This window comes from Bos grunniens, chromosome 15 (assembly GCF_055505025.1).
Source record: "Bos grunniens cultivar Pamir isolate PY7600 chromosome 15, Bosgru_T2T1.0, whole genome shotgun sequence".
NCBI classification, from domain to species: Eukaryota; Metazoa; Chordata; class Mammalia; order Artiodactyla; family Bovidae; genus Bos; species Bos grunniens.
The window spans coordinates 67277819-67295520 of NC_141179.1; the positions used below are offsets into that span (position 1 = coordinate 67277819).

The window sequence follows — 17702 nt, forward strand, 5'->3', positions numbered from 1 at the left end:
TTCCACCCAGTTAAACTCCTTGAGGAGTACTTTTTTTTTCTATTTATTTGGCTGGAATGGGTACTAGTTGCAGCATGTGGGATCTAGTTCCCTGACCAGGCATCAAACCCAGGCCCCCTGCATCGGAAGCATGGAGCCTTAGCTAGTGGACCACCGGGGAAGTCCTGAGGAGGGCGTTCATCACAGCTCTCGTGAGAAGCACCTGCTGAGGTCAACTCTGCTTTTCCTCTATGCGACAGACTATACGGAAGGTGGGCCAGTTCACAGGACCGGTTTCGGGTCACGCTATGGTCATGAGATAAGCCAGGAAGGACAACGTGCAGAGACAGCATCTTTACGAATGACAGGCAGCACTGGTCCAAGGTAACAACTCAAGCCAAGGACAAGCTACAAAAGCGACTGGAATCACAAAGGTTTTACAACTGTATTTATTTACAGTCACTCCCACTTCTTCACCCCGAGTGGTCCCATTACATCAAGGAAGGGGCACTGGCTCCACGAAGGGAATGAATTCCCACTTTCCACGGTCCAGCAGGGATGAAGGGCTTGGGGAGGCTCTGGGCTCAGGGAGACGGGCACACTGCGGGCACCCTGCCCTGTGGGGTCGGTCTGGCTCCTCTGACAGAGCAGAACTGTGGACGTCGCCTGCCTGACTCCCTGCATGTGTTCCAGAGCAGAAGCGAGCTCAGCCAGCAGAGTGAGTGCTGGACAGGGACGTACTAAGATGAGCACCACAACCTGGGCCTGAATCCCCACTCAGTCAGGCAGAGGCAGCTGACCCAGCCAACGCTCCCTCCCTCTCCTGCCACAGCTGTCACAAAGTCCCCCCCACAGGAGCCTTGTGGGGACAGTGGCTTCTGCCCACCGGCTTCAGAGAGAGCAAAAGGAAGACGAGTGAGGAGAAGAGCGTGGGGGCCCGGCTGCTTCCTCCCGACCCAGCTGCTGCGCCTTCTGGATGCCAGCCCCCTTCCGTGCCGGTCCCCCACCCCTGCGGTGGGCGCTGAGGGGGCCTCCACGTGCTGGGGGGCAGTGGGCAGGGCACTGGGGCCCGCGGGCCGCCTCACTTGCTGGCCACGGCGGACAGCTGGTCCCGGATGCGGCCCAGCCCGTCTAACATCGTGTCCAGCGTCTCCTTACTCAGCTCCACAGTGAGGGCCGACACGGAGGGCCTGTCCCCACACAGACTGGGATCTTCCTGGATCTGAGAAGAGAACATTTCCCCAGAGTCAAGGCTGCCTCTCTTTAACCTGCAGGCCTTACCTGGTTCTGGTGAAGCTCTGAGGAGAGGCTCTTTGCTCAGAGTCACGAGTGCTAGTCCTGGAGTTACCCAGCAAATGGGGGCAGGGCGGGAGCCGTCTTAGGGGCTCCGAACAGGAATCGGAGAAGCCCAGGCTCCCTCACCCTCCCACCCCCAACTCAGCGCTTGAATGAAAATTACCGCCTGGGTGCATGCTGGCACTTTAGGCCGGGGCTCCACGGGTATGTAAGAATCCGCCAGGATGCAGGAAAAACATTACAGCCTCTAGTTACATGTGTCTGCATCTTTTTTTAAGTAGGTCTTACACTAATAGTTAAAACTTAAGTTGTCAGAGGCACCCTCTGTTTTCATTTTCTCACCAGTGTTGAGTTTCTGGCTGTCTGGTGGTTAACTAAATACAGCATTACCTTATCTAGTTTTAACTAAAACCTGAAAAAAAAACAAACCTGAAACTGTTAGTCACTCAGTCGTGTTCAACTCTTTGCGACCCCATGGACTGTAGCCCACCAGGCTCCTCTGTCCATGGGATTTTCCAGGCAAGAATACTGGAGTGGGTTGCCAGTTCCTTCTCCAGGGGATCTTCCTGACCCAGCGATCAAACCTAGATCTTCTGCATTGCAGGCAGATTCTTTATCATCTGAGCCACCAGGGAAGCCCAGGTTTTAACTAAACAAACCCTAAAAATAGGTATGTGACTTAACAAGATTCCTGAAAATAACTGTGAAGATACCACCACTGAGGCAACTGCATGTGAACAATCAAATGAAGAACTGACACTTCTCCAACTGCTAACAGGAGCCCCTGCTCAGCATGGTACAGACAGCGACAGCCCCCTTAGTTTGGACAAGAACTCAGTCAAGTATACCAGACTTATCAAGAAGACAATTTGAAATTTGAGTGCGTGCTCCTATCGTTAAAGCCAAACCTTCCCGTTTAAGTGTCGAAGGTAACCTTTAGGTTCAACAAATTATTTTTAAAATTAGTATCTCTTGTCTGTCTTATTTTAAAATATTTCTACTTTTGGTATAGGTTTTATTATGACTGTACTATGCTAATTCATGTATACTTTCTAAATAAACACTCTGCACTTTAGGGGTGCTACAGCTTCTTAATTTATGGGGCTAGGGGCTTCCCTGATGGCTCAGCAGGTAAAGAATCTGCCTGCAATGCAGGAGACACAGGAGATGCAAGTTTGATCCGTGGGTCAGGAAGATCCCCTAGAGAAGGGAATGGCTACCCACTTCAGTATTATTGCCTGGTAAAATTCCATGGACAAATGAGCCTGGCGGGCTACTGTCCAAAGGGTTTTAAAGAGTCGGACATGACTGAGCGACTAAATACACACACAGAGACCCTATGATGTTGGAGACTGGCATCTCCGCTGGTCTGTGGGACACAGATCCTTCGTGCCCCGCCCCCTGCCTTCCAGTGAGCATGACGGTGGACATACCTTCATCTGGAGCAAACAGGTGGGGACGGCCATGCGGCTGATGCTGTCTGAGGAGGTTTTGATGTCCACCCTCCAGTCCAGGTCCACCAGGCGCGGCAGAGAGACTGCGGGGATACAGCTCCGCTCAGCCCTCGCACCACCGAGTAACCAAGCCTTTATGATGGGCAGCTCTAAGGGCTGCACACTTGTAAGGCCCTTAGGCCACACCGCAAGCCTCTGAGGGAGACAGAGAGATGGGGCCCAAGACCCCACAGCAAGCCCTGGGCCTTCCTTACCACTGCTCGTGGCCCCCGCACTTATTATAGTGTGGACTCCTGGTGGACAGCACCTCCAGGCTTCTGCCTGAACACCTAGCCCTCCAGACATCAAGGGAAAATGAGGAATGAATGACACAGGTAGAGAAGATGAGGCCGTGGCCTGAGTCTTAGGAAATGTGTAGCTTTGCCAACAGCAGAAAGAGCTTTTGTTTGAGAGACACACAGGCTTGGCTTCAATATTCCTGTTTAACCTCTGAGCCTCTGTTTGCTCATCTGTAAAATGGGGATGATTCCCACCCCGTTTACAAGGTTGCTGGGAGGACTAAATGAGCTAATGCAGGCCAAGTTCTGCAGCACTGTGACCGAGTTTAGTGACCATTTATCAAGCACCCAGTTTTATTCACTCTTTCACAATAATTTCAATTATCGTTAATTTGTTTTCTAATGGAAACATAGTCATTTTAAGTACTTTCTGCTTTGGACAGAAAGTTTTTTTTTTTTTTAACAACATGCCTTATAATCAGAAACAATATTAAAAAGTAGGATTAAAAAGAAATGCAGAACAACCACTAAGTGGGTTGATTCACTTTGGTTTTAGTTAAAAACTCCAGCAGATTTAGGGTTAGGGCTGGGGAGGAAGGGGGGTGGGGAAAGAGGCAGGTTCCTTGGTACTCACTCTGATTCGCTTGGGCTTCAGCTCTCCAAGCAGATCTGTTTAGGGAAAGATGAGAAAAACAGAATGGAAAAGGGATGCCAACTGGGTCTTCCGATAATGAGGCCCGTGGCCTGGGCCTCCGCTCCTTCGGGGATCTTCAAACCTACAATCCCCTCCTGACAGGAGAGGACCACAGAAATGCCCCCCTCCAAGCAGCAGCTGTTTGTTTTACAGAATCGAGTGATGTAGAGGCCACAGCTGTTCAGTCTTCAGCTTAGGAAAAACAAGAGAAGGCTAAATGCCCTGTAATCACATTGTACTGCTGTTCTCAGAGACAAAACAGAAAAGGTCAACTCATCCTTTGTCACTAGGCATCTCCTACACAGTGCTGGCACCTTACATAAAACACACCCAAACAGACCTAACGCTACAGCAAACCCCGCCACGGCGAGGTGCAGAGTCCGAGTGAAACGTGGCTACCCATGAGAAGGTTTCTACATAAGCAGCAAAACCCTTGGTAAGTAAGCATTATCCGTTGTGATTATCACAGAGATCTGTTCAAGCCTGCTGCTAACCAGCAGTTAATCAGTTCTGCTTAAATTATATGTACTGAAAAGGATTTTCCCAGGTAGAAAATGTACAGATAATTCACAAAAGAAATAAAAATGACCAATAACATGAAAAAGATATTTGACATCACTAGTACCAAAGATTCATGCGAGCATGCTACGGCACTTCAGTCATGCCCAACTCTTTGCAACCCTGTGGACTGTAACTCGCCAGGCTCCTCTGTCCACTGGACTCTCCAGGCGAGAATGCTGGAGTGGGCTGCCATGCCCTCCTCGAGGGGATCTTCCTGACCCAGGGATCGAACTCGGGTCTCTTGTGTTTCCTGAACTGGCAGGTGTGCTCTGTACCACCAGCACCACCTGGGAAACCCAGGAGCACAGATACATGAATTGAAATGAGGTACCATGTGCCATTTGTAAAACTCGGAAGTGAAAAAAAACATTCCCCCAGTGCAGGTGATGGTGGGGAGAGTAGCACTCCCACGTCTTACTGATGGAGAAATAGTTGGGGCAGTCTTCCCAATGGCTGACTGGATAATAAAAAGCCAAATGTCAATATCACCATTTACCAGCAAGGAAATAGTTAAGCACAATGTGGGCAAAGGTTCCCCAAGAAAGTGTTCACTGAAGTGAAAACTGCCAACAGCCTAAATGTCTAACACTAAGGTATCTATTAACTAAATTATACATAATTTCTTCATATAATGAAATACAGTTAGCCATTAAAAATAATACTGAAGGTAAATACTTATCACCCTGGAATATCATTCACATTAATACTGTGAACTGAAAACAAGCAAGTTATAAAACGGCACGACATCACTGTGTTAAATACAAAAGCAAAACCAAAATCCCTCTCTCTCTGTGTAAATGGAAAAAGTACATCCCTCAAAAAAGGTTTTCTGTTACGGAGTGAACACTGCTAACCCTCTGGGGGGTGGATTTAATGGTTTTCTTCTTTTTTGCTGACCTGTGCCTGCCTTTCAAGAATGAGCATATTTTATCTAGAAGAGAAATTGAAACATACCAGCATTATAAGAAACTCTCAAGAAATGAGCACTTACACGTGTTCCAGGATGATTTTTGTCAGCAGATTTTTGAGGTTTTGGTGGAAATTTTCAGGAAAGAGTGCCAGAATCGCCTCGGCGGAGGAGAGGTCACGGAACACGGCCAGCCTGGTGAGGCGGTGCAGGGCTTGGAGCAGCTGCGGGGAAGACGGGGAGCCTGGGCGGTGAGGGGCACTGGCACAGGGCACAGGGCGCCGTCCCCTGCTGGGAAGAGGGCCTGCCGCACGCTGCCACTGTCACTCACGCTGGGCCTCAGAAGTCCAGAGGCCCTGGGGGCCCAGCCGCTGATGCCCACGTGCCTCGGCCCGCCTCCAAGTCCACCTGTTGCTTAGAGGACATGCAGCTGCCCGACCAAGCATGCTATCAACCTGCCAGAAAGTCTCTGTGCTGGCGGGCAAAGGGCTAATAAAGCCCGTTTTTTTCCTGGTGCACGCACTCTGACCTTAAGCTAACTTTCTAGCCTGTTCCCCTGGTAATGTCAGCGCAGCAGCAAGTCAGCTGTGTTACTAGGCAACACTGCACTGGTCCCTGCCGCTGGACGGGAGGCCTGTGGAGACACCAGAGCCCACATTTTGGGCTTCCCTGAGTGTGGCCACACCGTCCCTGCCAGCACCCGAAGCTGTGCTTACTGCAGTGGTACTGGCTGTGGGGGAGTTTTGGGTTTTCATCCAGAGTAGCTGGAATGTCACCTCCTTACCCCCTAGCTGTCACCAGGGAGGGTGAGGAGAGCAAAGAGCCCCCTGTGGAAGGAGTGGCTGATGCTGCCCTGCTAAGACATCGTCCAGGTTCTACCCCGGGTCGTTCCAAGTGCATGTGTAGCCAAGTGTGGCTTGTCCTCATCTTGTGAGTATCACACTGCTTAGGTGAACCTAACAAGATGCCCCGGAGGTAATTTTCTCTGCCTTAGGGCTTTCTCAGATGCCATGGGAGGTGGCTCAGCTCAGAAAAGCACAAGTGTGGCTTTCGTGCACACCGTCTAGGTAACAAATCTGAAAATGAAATGGTCAAGAGCTCTGATTGTGGCTATCGTCTTCCCATACATGCCTCATTTATCGTAACGATGTGAAGGTTCAATGACAACAGCTTTTTTGGGGGGCGGAGGGCATAGGTGCTTTACAATACTGTGTTAGATTCTGTTGCACAACAGAGGGTATCAGGAGAAGGAAATGGCAGCCCACTCCAGTATTCTTGCCTAGAGAATCCCCATGGACAGAGGAGCCTGGCAGGCTACAGTCCACAGGGTCACAGGAGATGGACACAACTTAGCAACTAAACCACACCAAAGTGTATCAGCTCTAAGTGTACATATATCCCCTCCCTCTTGGGTCTCCCTCTCACCCCCTCATCCTACAGGGGTGCCTCTAGAGCACAGAGCTGAGCTCCCTGTGATACACAGCAGGTTCCCACTAACTTCCCTAACATTAAAAAAAACCCATCTGTAATGTCAACAGACAATTCAGGGGAAAAATTCCCTTGGACGTGGCGGTGGCTGGGACGTCAATGAAGAGACTGATGAGCTGAGAAGCCAGTGGCCAGAGGTTATTTCTGACCACACTTACTTGTTCTGCCTCCTCCTGGGTCACGGACAAGCTGGAACACGTAACATCCAAGAGATTCTTGGAGCCAAGGGCTGAACTGGAAAAGCTCTCTTGGCACAGCTGTCTGACAACATCTTTCGAGGAGGCCTATAAATTAATTCACAGGTGGAAAAAGACAAAACAAGAAACAAACTCAGACTCTGAAAATACATTTCTTAAGAACATAATACAGTCTCGGTTAAGGCGTAACACCTAAGAGGGGCATAGGACACTTCCATTTCTGGGAAGATGATGCAGATGTACTTTTTCTTATTTTTCCTGCTAAACACGGCTAAACTCCCCAGGCACTTTACAGAAATGTAAGATAATGCTGAAAACGGAGAGAAGGCAGACCTTCTAGGGACCTCATGACCAAGGAATGACACGGTCATATTATGTCCTGAGACCGCAGACCTTGTTTAAATCTTCTGTTTTAGCTGGCTTTCTCTTTCACTGCTCAGGTAGCACGGGGAGTGTGTGTGTGTGTGTGTGTGTTGGGGGGGAGGATGCGGCTTCATGACTACTGAATGGAGATGAAAGCCCAGCTCCCCTATTGGTTCCTGCTGACACTCTAACGTGGGGGCTCCTTGCTGCCACAGCACAGAGGTGGAAGTTCTGGCTCCGTGTAGTCTCCACTCATGCCAGGGGTGGTGGAAGCCGCCGGTGGGGATGGGAGTCCAGCTCCCTACTTGGCTTTCTCTGACGCCAGCTGCCGGGGCTGCTGAAACACGGTGTCGCAGCCTCACACGGCGGGAGTCTGTGCCCCCCAGCCTTTGCTGACACAGTGGGCAGCGGGGCCACAGTTTTTCCTGTGGTGCTTTGGTGGAGTAAACAGTTGCTATCTAACAGTTTTCTCTCTTCCCAAGCTATCCCTTCTCTTGGTCTTCGATAAGAGAAAGCAAGTATTTGCTGGAGTTTCTTTGTTTTCACCCACTGGGCTCCTGGGTGGCCCTCTTCTTCAGCTCAGTCTGGGACGTATGAGCAAAAAAGAAAAGCCACTGTCCGATGTGGCCCTAACTGTATGTAGAGGAAGTATTTAAGATAACTATATCATACATAAGGGACTACTTCACTCTACCTGGTAAAATGATGATACTGATATTGCCTCTGAGATTGTGATATTATGTAAATAAATGTAATAAGTTGAATAAGCACTATAAGGGTTATAAACAGAATTACATTTTAAAGCACTATAGATAAATCAAAATGGAATTCCCCCAAATAGTCAACTGGTCAAACAACCCACAGAAAGGCAGAAAAATTAAAGAAAAAATAAAGGCTAAGTGGGTTAAAACAGGGGTCCCCAACCTCCAGGATCTAATACCTGATGATCTGAGGTGGAGGTGATATAATAATAACAGAAATAAAGTACACAATAAATGTAATGTATTTACACACCAAAACCATAGCCCCCAACCCAGTCTGTGGAAAAACTGTCTTCCACAAAAATGGTCCCTGGTCTCAAAAAGGTTGGGGACCGCTAGATTAAGAAATGTGATCAGTTAAATACTGTCTACAAGGAACTCCCTTCAAATATAATGGCAGCAGCAGATTAAAAGTAAAAGAATGGAAAAGGAGATCATGCAAACAATCAGGAAAGCAAGGTGGCTACATGACCATCAGATAAAGCAGACTTCACAGCAGAGAAAATTACCAGAGACAGAGAGGGACATTAAATAACGATAAAAAGTTCTGTTCACCAAGAAGACATCCTGAGTGTAAGCACTCAGCAAGAGAGCTACTACATATGGGAAGCAAAAACAGAAGTGAAAGGAGAAATCGACAAATCCATAAATACAGCTGGACTCCTTAACACCCCTCTTTCAACAATTGATACAACAACTGGACCAGATTCAACAAGGATACAGAAGAACTCTGCAACACCATCAATCAACCTAATTGACATTTATGGAACACCACCCAGTAACAACAGAATACACACTCTTTTCAAAAGCTCACTGAACACCTACCAAGAGAGATGATATTCTGAGCCAAAAAACAAACCCTAATGAATTTAAAAGAACTGAAATCATACAGAGAGTGCTGTCAACGAACACAAGAGTCAAACTAGCAATCAATAAGAAAGATCAAAGAAATGTGTCCAAACATTTGGAAACAATAATCCACAGACTAAAGGGACAGTCTCAAGGGAAAGCTTAAAAATATATGAAATAACTTATTTCATTTATTCAAGTGAATAAATGAAAATGAAATACAATACCCCAATTTTGGGGATACAGCCAAGATGGTGCTGAGAGAGAAATTTACAGCACAGAATGCATACATTAGAAAAGAGGAAAAATCTCAAAAAAATAACCCAAGCTCTCATCTCAAGGACCTAGAAAACATGAGCATAATAAACCTAAAGGAAGAAGAAAGGAAATAACAAAGAGCAGACACCAAAAAAAAAAAAAAAGAAAACAGGAAAAAAGAGGAATTGATGGAACAAAAACCTGGTTCTTTGAAAATATCAAACTTCAAAAAATTAATTAACTAAATTAAATAAATTTTAAAAAATTAACAAACTTTTAGCAAGACTGACAAAGTTAAAAAGAAAGGGAACACTAATTACCATTATCAGGAAGGCAGTAGGGCATATCACTACAGACCCCGCAGATTTCAAAAAGAAAATAAGAGAATAACTAAATACAAACAACTATACACACGTACATTTGACAGTTTAAATGAAATGGATCAATTTCTCAAAAAAACACAAACTACCACAACTCTCTCAATATAAAATTGAAAACTTGAACAGTCCTGTAACTATTAAGGCAACTGTATTGGTCATTTTAAAACCTCTAGAAAAGAAATTGCCAGACTCAGATGGTTTCACTGGAGAATTCTAACAAACATTTGAAGAAAGAATTAACTAATTCTACATAATCTTCTTCTAGAAAACACAATAGGAGGAAACATTTCCCAATTTATTTGACAAAGGTAGCATTACTCTGATACCAAAATCAGACAGAGAATATATATAAAACCAACCAAACAAACAATAGACCAATATCCCTCATTAAAAGAGATGCAAAGATCCTTAACAAAATACTAGCAAATAGAATTTAGCAATATATAAAAAGCATTATTCACTATAACCAGGTCGAATTTACTCCAGGGATGCTAGCTAGGTCAGTTCAGTATTTGAAAATCTATGTAGTCCATCATATTAACAGGCTCAAGAAGAAAATCACAGGATATCAATCAATGTAGAAATAGCAGTAGATAAAATTCAACATCCATTCTTGATGGAAACTCTCATAAAATTAGGAATAAAGGGGAACTTCCATAACTTGATTTAGAGCATCTACCAAAAAACCTAGAGACAGCATATTTAACCATCAAAGACTAAAGCCGGGAACAGGACAAAGCTGTCTGCTCTCACTACTGTTACTCCACATAGTGCTGAAAATTCTAGCCACTAAAACAAGGCAAGGGGAAGAAAGAAAGGGTTTGCAGATTAGAATGGAAGAAATAAAACTGTCCCTATTTGCAGACAGCATGACAGTCTATGAGAAAGCCCAAAGAAATGTACAAAAAATTATTAGAATAAATGAGGTCAGCAGTTTGCAAATTCAAGAGACACATAGAAAAATCAGGTATATTTCTACACACTAGCAATGAACATGTGGACACTGGAATTAAAAGTACAATATCATTTGCAACTGCTCAAAAAAAAAAAAAGAAGAAGAAATACTTAGCAATCAATCTAACAAAGCATGTACAGGACTTGTATGCTGAAAATTACACAGCACAGATAAGAAAAATCAAAGATCTCAATCAATGGGGAGACACACCATGATCATGGATTGGAAGATCCAACACATTAAAATGATGTCAATTTGCTCCTACATCATAAACAGATTTAACCCAATTCCTATGAAAATCTCAGCAAGTTTTTTTTTAAAGATATATCCAAGATCATTCTAAAATTGATATAGAAAGGCAAAACAATTAGAATAGCTAAAGTAATTTTGATAAAGAATGAAGTAGGAGGAATCCATCTGCCTGATTTTAAGACTTATTATATAGTTATGGTAATCATGAATATATGGTATTTTCAGAGGGATAAACAAATAGATCAATGGAACAAACCAAAGACCTCTGAAGTAGACCTATGCAAATATGCCTGACTGATTCTTGACAAAATTGCAAAAGCAATTCCAACAAAGGAAATAGACTTTTCAACAAATGGTACTTCAAGGACTGGATATTCATAGGCCAAAGCAGGGGGGGACCTCAAAGTGTCTCACACACCTTATACAAAATTAAGGCAAAACTGGTCATGGACTTGAATGTTAAAAGATATATAAATGGAATATATAAAACTATAAGCAAAAAATAGGGGAAATTTTTAAGAGCTATGGCTTCACAAAGAGTTGTGAGAATTTATACCAAGAGTACAATTCTTTAAAAAACCCCACAGTTCATATAAGGAAATTTTTTTAAAAAACTGTATTTCATCAAAATTAAAACGTTTGCTCTGCAAAAGCTTCTGTTGCAAGCTGAACTGTGTCCCCCTAAAATTCACTTATTGAAGTCATAACTCCCAGGATCTCAGAATGCAATCTAATTTAGAAATAGGATTGCATGCATGCATGCATACTGCAAATATAACTAGTGAAGATAAGGTCATACACGTGCTGAGTTGCTAAGTTGCTTCAGTCATGTCCTACTCTGTGCAATCCTATGGACAGTAGGCTGCTAGGCTCTTCTGTCCATGGGGATTCTCCAGGCAAGAATACTGGAGTGGGTCCATGTCCTCCTCCAGGGGATCTTCCCAACCCAGGGATCGAACCCAGGTCTCCCATTTTGCAGGCAGATTCTTTACCATCTGAGCCACTAGGGAAGCCCCAAGGAACACAGGGTGAACTCTAAGCCAGTATGACTGATGCTGTCTTTAAAAGGGAAATTTAGAAACAGAGATGCCAACAGGGAGAACTCCATGTGAAGGTGAATGCAGAGACTACAAAATTAAATATTATCAGAAACCAACAGACGGTAGGAAAGAAGCATGGAACAAACTATCCCTTAAAGCCCTTGCTGCTGCTGCTGCTTAGTCACTTCAGTCGTGTCCGACTCTGTGCGACCCCATAGACGGCAGCCCACCCTGGGATTCTTAGAAGGAACCAATTTGACTGACACCTTGATCTCATACTTCTGGCCTCCAGAACTGGAAGACAATACATTTCTGCTGGGTGAGCCACCAATTCTCTGTAGCTATACACTAGGAAAGAATATGTGCAAACCACACATATATATGACAAAGGACCACACTCTCGAATATATAAAGAAACTCAAAAGTAAAAAGCAAACAATGCAATTAAGAGTATGAACAAAAAACATAAACAGATATTTCTCTGAAGAGATACAGATGGTAGGCACATGAAAAGAAGTCCAAAATCATTAACCATTAGAGAAATTAAAATTCAAACCACAATGAGATAGAAAAACACACCTATCAGAATAGCTGAAATAAAATATAGCGATGCCAATAAATGCTGGTGAGGATGGGGAGAAACTGGATCATTCATGCACTGCTGTTGCAAATGTGAATGGTATAGCCATTCTGGAAATTTTGGCAGTTTCATAAAAACAAAACAAAAAACCCCAAAACATGCAACTACTAAAAGATCCAGAATTGTGCTCCTAGGCATTCGTTTCAGAAAACTAAAGACTTGTGCTCAATACAAAAAAAACTGTATACAAGTGTTTACAGCAGCTTTATTTGTAATAGCAAAAAACCCTGTCGACGTCATACCATGGAATACTACTAAGCAACAAAAAAGAAAGAATTATTGATACATATGGCATGGATCAATCTCCAGAAAACTGGGCTCAGAGAACAAAGCCAGTCCCCAAAGGTTGTATATTGTATTATTTCCTTTATAGAACATACTTGAAATGAGAAAATTATAGAAATGAAGAACAAATTAGTGAACAAATTAGCCAGAGTTTAGAGAGGGAGTGAAGGCTGAGGGCAAGTAGGTGTAGCTCTATAAGGGGAACATGAAAAACCCTGTGGTGATGGAAAATGTTCTGCATCTTGACTATCAATGTCAATATCCTCGTTGTAGTATCATACCATAGGTTTGCAAAATGTTACCACTGGGGGAAACTGGGTAATGGCAAATAGGATCTCTCTGTATAGGGTGTTTTTTTGTTGTTGTTGTTTTCTCGCAACTGACTGTTAATCAAGATCTCAAAATTAAAGTGCGTGGGGAACTGGTAAGGCGGATCTAGCGATTACTACCCCAATGCACCAATCCCAAAAGCCAGCCCCAGAGACTTTTAGTAGGGCACCTTCGTACACCACCTTCAAGTCCATTGTCTTGTTTTCCCCACTATCCTGTCAAAGCGATGCTAATTTTGTTTCTACTATTAAAAAGCTCGGAAAGGCGCGACAACCTGCCAGGGGTCACAGTGAGAGGCAGTGGCAGAGTCGTGGCTCCAAATCAGGGTTGGTTTATTCTCAACTCCTGCTCTGTCCAAAGTCTTGGAGACAAAGGCCCGTCTTGCGCTGGCCCCAGCCCTCCCATTTACCTTCAGCAGGCTCTGGAGAGCTGCAAAGTTCTCCGCCGTCAGCGCGGCCATCTTCCCCGAGTCACGTGACCGAGGTAGGCGTAGAAGCGCGGTCACGTGGCTCCGATAGCCGCGCAGGGCGTACCGGGAGTGGTAGTCCTTCTGGGTGGCGGGAGCGGCCTGAGTTGCGGAGCGAGGGGGTGGGGAGGCGTGGAGCAGGGCGGGGAGGCGCCGAGCAGGGGGCGCAGGCGGGACTGCTCAAGCCGGAGGACTCGAGGACCGTGGGATTTGCAGGACGCAGGCGCTGGATAGTTTTCAGGGGAGAAAATTGGCTTCCCTGGTGGCTCAGGCGCTGAAAGCGTCTGCCTACAATGCGGGAGGCCCGGGTTCGATTCCTAGGTCGAGAAGATACCTGGAGCAGGAAATGGCAACCCACTCCGGTACTCTTGCCCGGAAAATCCCATGGAGAGAGGAGCCTGATAGGCTACAGTCCATGGGGTCGCAAAGAGTCGGACACTACTGAGCCACTTAACTTTATCTACTCGCCAGGTTCCGGGAAAACTGATTTTCTCGGCTCGTGTGGATGGGCTGGCTGATTGAGGAGCTCCTTGGAATCGTAGCTGTTCTGGAGTGATTATCGTACCTGGCCGCTCGGAATTAAAATGTGGCTGTGCACGTAATTACAAATTCTTGGAATGTACCCCCCAACCCCCACCCCACCTGTCTCGAAGATTGCTTTCATGTGTACAGTTTCCTTTTTGTCCCTGGGGTAGGTAGGAGCTGGTAGTATTAACCTTATCCAAATGAGGTGTTGATGACTTTTCCTAGTCCTGGAGGAGATCCATTCTGATAAGCAGCTGGGGAAGTTTTAGGGAGAAGGAGTAGAAAGGGAATCCAATGAAAGATATTACCTAACTAGGTTCCAATGACACCTATAGCCGGGATGGGAGGTGTGGTTCATGGAAATGATTTAATTCATTGATTTAACAAAATAATTGGAACAAATGTAAGGATGATTTTGGGTGGACAGTACTGGACTCTTTGATTTGCCCAGTGATTAGATCCCATCTTGGAACAGATTCAAATTGTAAAGTCCTGGAACTTGGTTTTGAAGGAACTACCTACCTCCTCTGCCCTCCATCCCCCAACCTCTGACAGTTCCCTTATACATCTTTCCTATCTAGTTGTCTTTCTTTTTCCGTCCCCAGTTCCTTCATGAAATCTGGCTCAAAACAGGTTCTGATGAATTTAAGCCAGAGAAAGAATGTCTAACTATGAATCCAGAAATTGGTCATTAGTTTTTCTGCCTTCTACTTTTTCCCGCCTCTTCACACAAATCTCTCCAGAGAACTTTTCATATCATGACAGCTTGTTTTCCTGGGACCAAGAGATTCAGCAAAAAGAAATCAGACCAAAAAAAAAAAAAAGTACTGAGAAGCTGTGTAGTTTATAACTAACCTTAGTTTAAACTAAGTTAACTAGAAGTTAGTTCACAAATAATCTTAGATGTGACATATCATCACTTCTGACACCTGCTACTGGTCACACAGACTAAAGTGGCGCCATGTGAGAGGGGACTTCACAAGGGTGTGAATACCAGGGAGCAGGAGTCATTGAGAGCCATCTTGGAGGCTGGGGGAAAACTGAAGCCTCTGACCAATAGCCAGCCAGAAACTAAAAAGCCTGCCAACAGCCTCATGACCGAGCTTGGAAGCAGATTCTTAGCCCTGGTAGAGCATTGAGATGACAGTGGCCACGGCCAATACCTTGACTACAACCTCACAAGAGATTCTGAGCCAGAACTGCCTAGCTAAACCACTCCTGGATCTCTGGCCTTATGAATGTTTGTGATTTTAAGCTGCTAAGCTTTGAGGTAATTTGTTACATAGCAATAACAACTATTCCTTGGAGGCAGAAAAGCATAGGGGCTTTAGAATTTAACCTAAGGTTGAATCCGAACTCTCCATGTTGTTAACTTACCTTGAACACGTTCTTGAACTTCTCTGGGCCTCTTGAACTTCAGCTAAAGCTGATGTTGATCAAAAAATGATGTTGATCACACCCACTTGCCCCAGTGGAAGGAGCCACCTAACAGTTCTCCTTGCCCTTGTGGGCCGGCATGCTGCGAGGGGAATCCTGGGCTTAGTCAGTGCCAGGCAGGGCCTGCAACCCTGCATCAGATCATCCCATTTTGCCAGGACTGCCCACACTGCCACTGCCATGTTGCAGCTAAAGGTGTGTCTATGGCCTGAACAGTTTCCAGCAGTTTCTCAGCCATGAACATTTACATGGGAAGCAGCAGAACGAACGTTAGAGTTTACTTGCATGATTTGGTCTCGCCCTCTGGTTTTCGTTAAACCTAGTCTGACTTCTTTCCAGTACTGGGTATATGGATCTGTGCTTGCTTTCATTTACTTAATGACACCAATTTATTTAATAAATTAAATTTGTATTATTAAATAAATGTATTAAATAGATTTACCTAATACATGTGCCACGCTCCATTCTAATCATTTCACACTTCTTGGTTTATTTACTTCCTATATCAATCTGATGTGATACACACACACACAGAGTACTATAATTTTTACCATTTTACATAAGGGGGAACTGAGGCACAGAGAAGTCGAGTTAACTTGTCCAAGTTCACACAACTAAAATTTTGGCAAAGCCCAAACTTGAGCATTTTAGCTCCAGAGTCTGTGCTGTCTCCTCGTCTTCCTGTCGCTGAAAGCTCATGCTTCTTCTCTCTGGATGTCTGACTACCTTCCCCAGGGGCCAAGAACAATCTGACAGTGTTCCTGGACACTCAACCCAGTGGTATGGTAAGAGACAAGATGATGAGTGGAAGGGGTGACTTGGGTTTTGGAAAAAGACCCAGGTTCAATTTCTGGCTCCTGTAGGCTTCTGGCTGGTTATTTCATCACTGAACCTCAGTTTCTTCATCTGTAAATTAGGAGCAAGAATAATTTTTTAAAAATACCTTCTGACCATTAGAGGGTCAAAAGGGTCATTGACTAAGGATGACTTACACCCAAAATGGGGAAGGATTATTTATATGGAGACTTAGTTCTAGCCATTGGCTGCACTGAAGGCAGAACATTCCTGTGCTCTGGGAAAGAGTGAGCATTAGGATCATCAACCATCTCTGTTTGGGACACCAGACTTTCTTGCTAACACTGGACGGTTTCAGGCAAACCAGGCTAGTTGGTTACCCTTGTTTGAGCCCTACGCTTTTGAGGAAAACCACCCTTTGAGAGCTCTTGACCTGTCTTCTCCAGTGTGGCTGCAGTGAAGAGAGTGATATGGATAGTTTCTTTTTAATAGAAGGTAATTAAGATCCCAGGAGAAGGAAATGCAACCCACTCCAGTATTCTTGCCTGGGAAATCCCATGGACAGAGGAGTATGCTGGGCTACTATCCATGGAGTCACAAAAGAGTTGGACACAATTTAGTGACTAAGAAACAGCAATTAAGGGGATTCTTTTGCGGTGGTTAAGGCTTTTCCTTCCAATGCAGACGGTGTGGGTTTGATCCCTGGTTGAAGAGCTAAGATCCCACATGCCTCATGGCCAAAAAACCAGAACATAAACAACAGAAGCAATATTATAACAAATTCAATAAAGGCTTTAAAAATGATCCACATCAGAAAAAAAAAAACTTTAAAAAAAGAAAAAAGAAGGTAATTAAAGGCAGCAATCTTAGTTTTGAGGTTTTTGGTTTTTTTTTGAGATATTAGTCTTGTATACAATTTACCCACTTAGAGTATAACAATTCAATGGGTTTTAGTGTTATGTAACCATCACCACAGCCAATTTTAGAACATATTTTATCACTCCCAAAAGAAAAACTATACCCTTTAGCTATCATTCTGCCAACTCTCTTCATCACACCGAGCCCTAGGCAACCTCTAATCTCCTTTCTGTATCTATAGATTTGCCTATTCTAGACTTTTCATATAAATGAAATCTTATGAAATGTGGTCTTTTAATTAGCTTCCACTCAGCCTAATGTTTTTCATGGGATGTCCTAATGTTTTGATGGCCTGTCTCAGCACTTCATTCCTTTTGACTTGAATAATTTCCATTGTGTGGATACACGACATTTTGCCCTTCCATTCATCATTTGATGGATGTTTGGGTTGTTTCTGCCTTTGGCCATCGTGAATAAGGCTGCTGTGAACACTCTCAAACAAGCTTCTGTGTAACTTTATGTTTTCATTCCTCTGGGAGTATATACCCAGGAGTGAAATTGCTGGGTCATATGGTAACTCTGTGTTTAACTTTTCTGAAGAATTGCCAGACTGTTTCCCATCGTGGTTGCACCATTTTACATTCCCACCAGCAA

General features: G+C 44.5%; 1 protein-coding gene across 1 annotated transcript; it reads right to left on the reverse strand.

Moving 5' to 3' along the window:
• Positions 1 to 412: 412 nt before the first annotated feature.
• On the reverse strand, positions 413 to 13443 carry COMMD9 (COMM domain containing 9). The gene is made up of 6 exons (XM_086341154.1): positions 13377 to 13443; positions 6816 to 6941; positions 5254 to 5393; positions 3642 to 3676; positions 2709 to 2812; positions 413 to 1201 (listed from the first exon to the last, which is right to left on the reverse strand). Exons 1-6 carry the CDS (start codon positions 13425 to 13427, stop codon positions 1061 to 1063), a joined length of 597 nt encoding a protein of 198 aa, XP_086197280.1. The 5' UTR covers positions 13428 to 13443; the 3' UTR covers positions 413 to 1060.
• Between the last annotated feature and the right edge of the window lie 4259 nt (positions 13444 to 17702).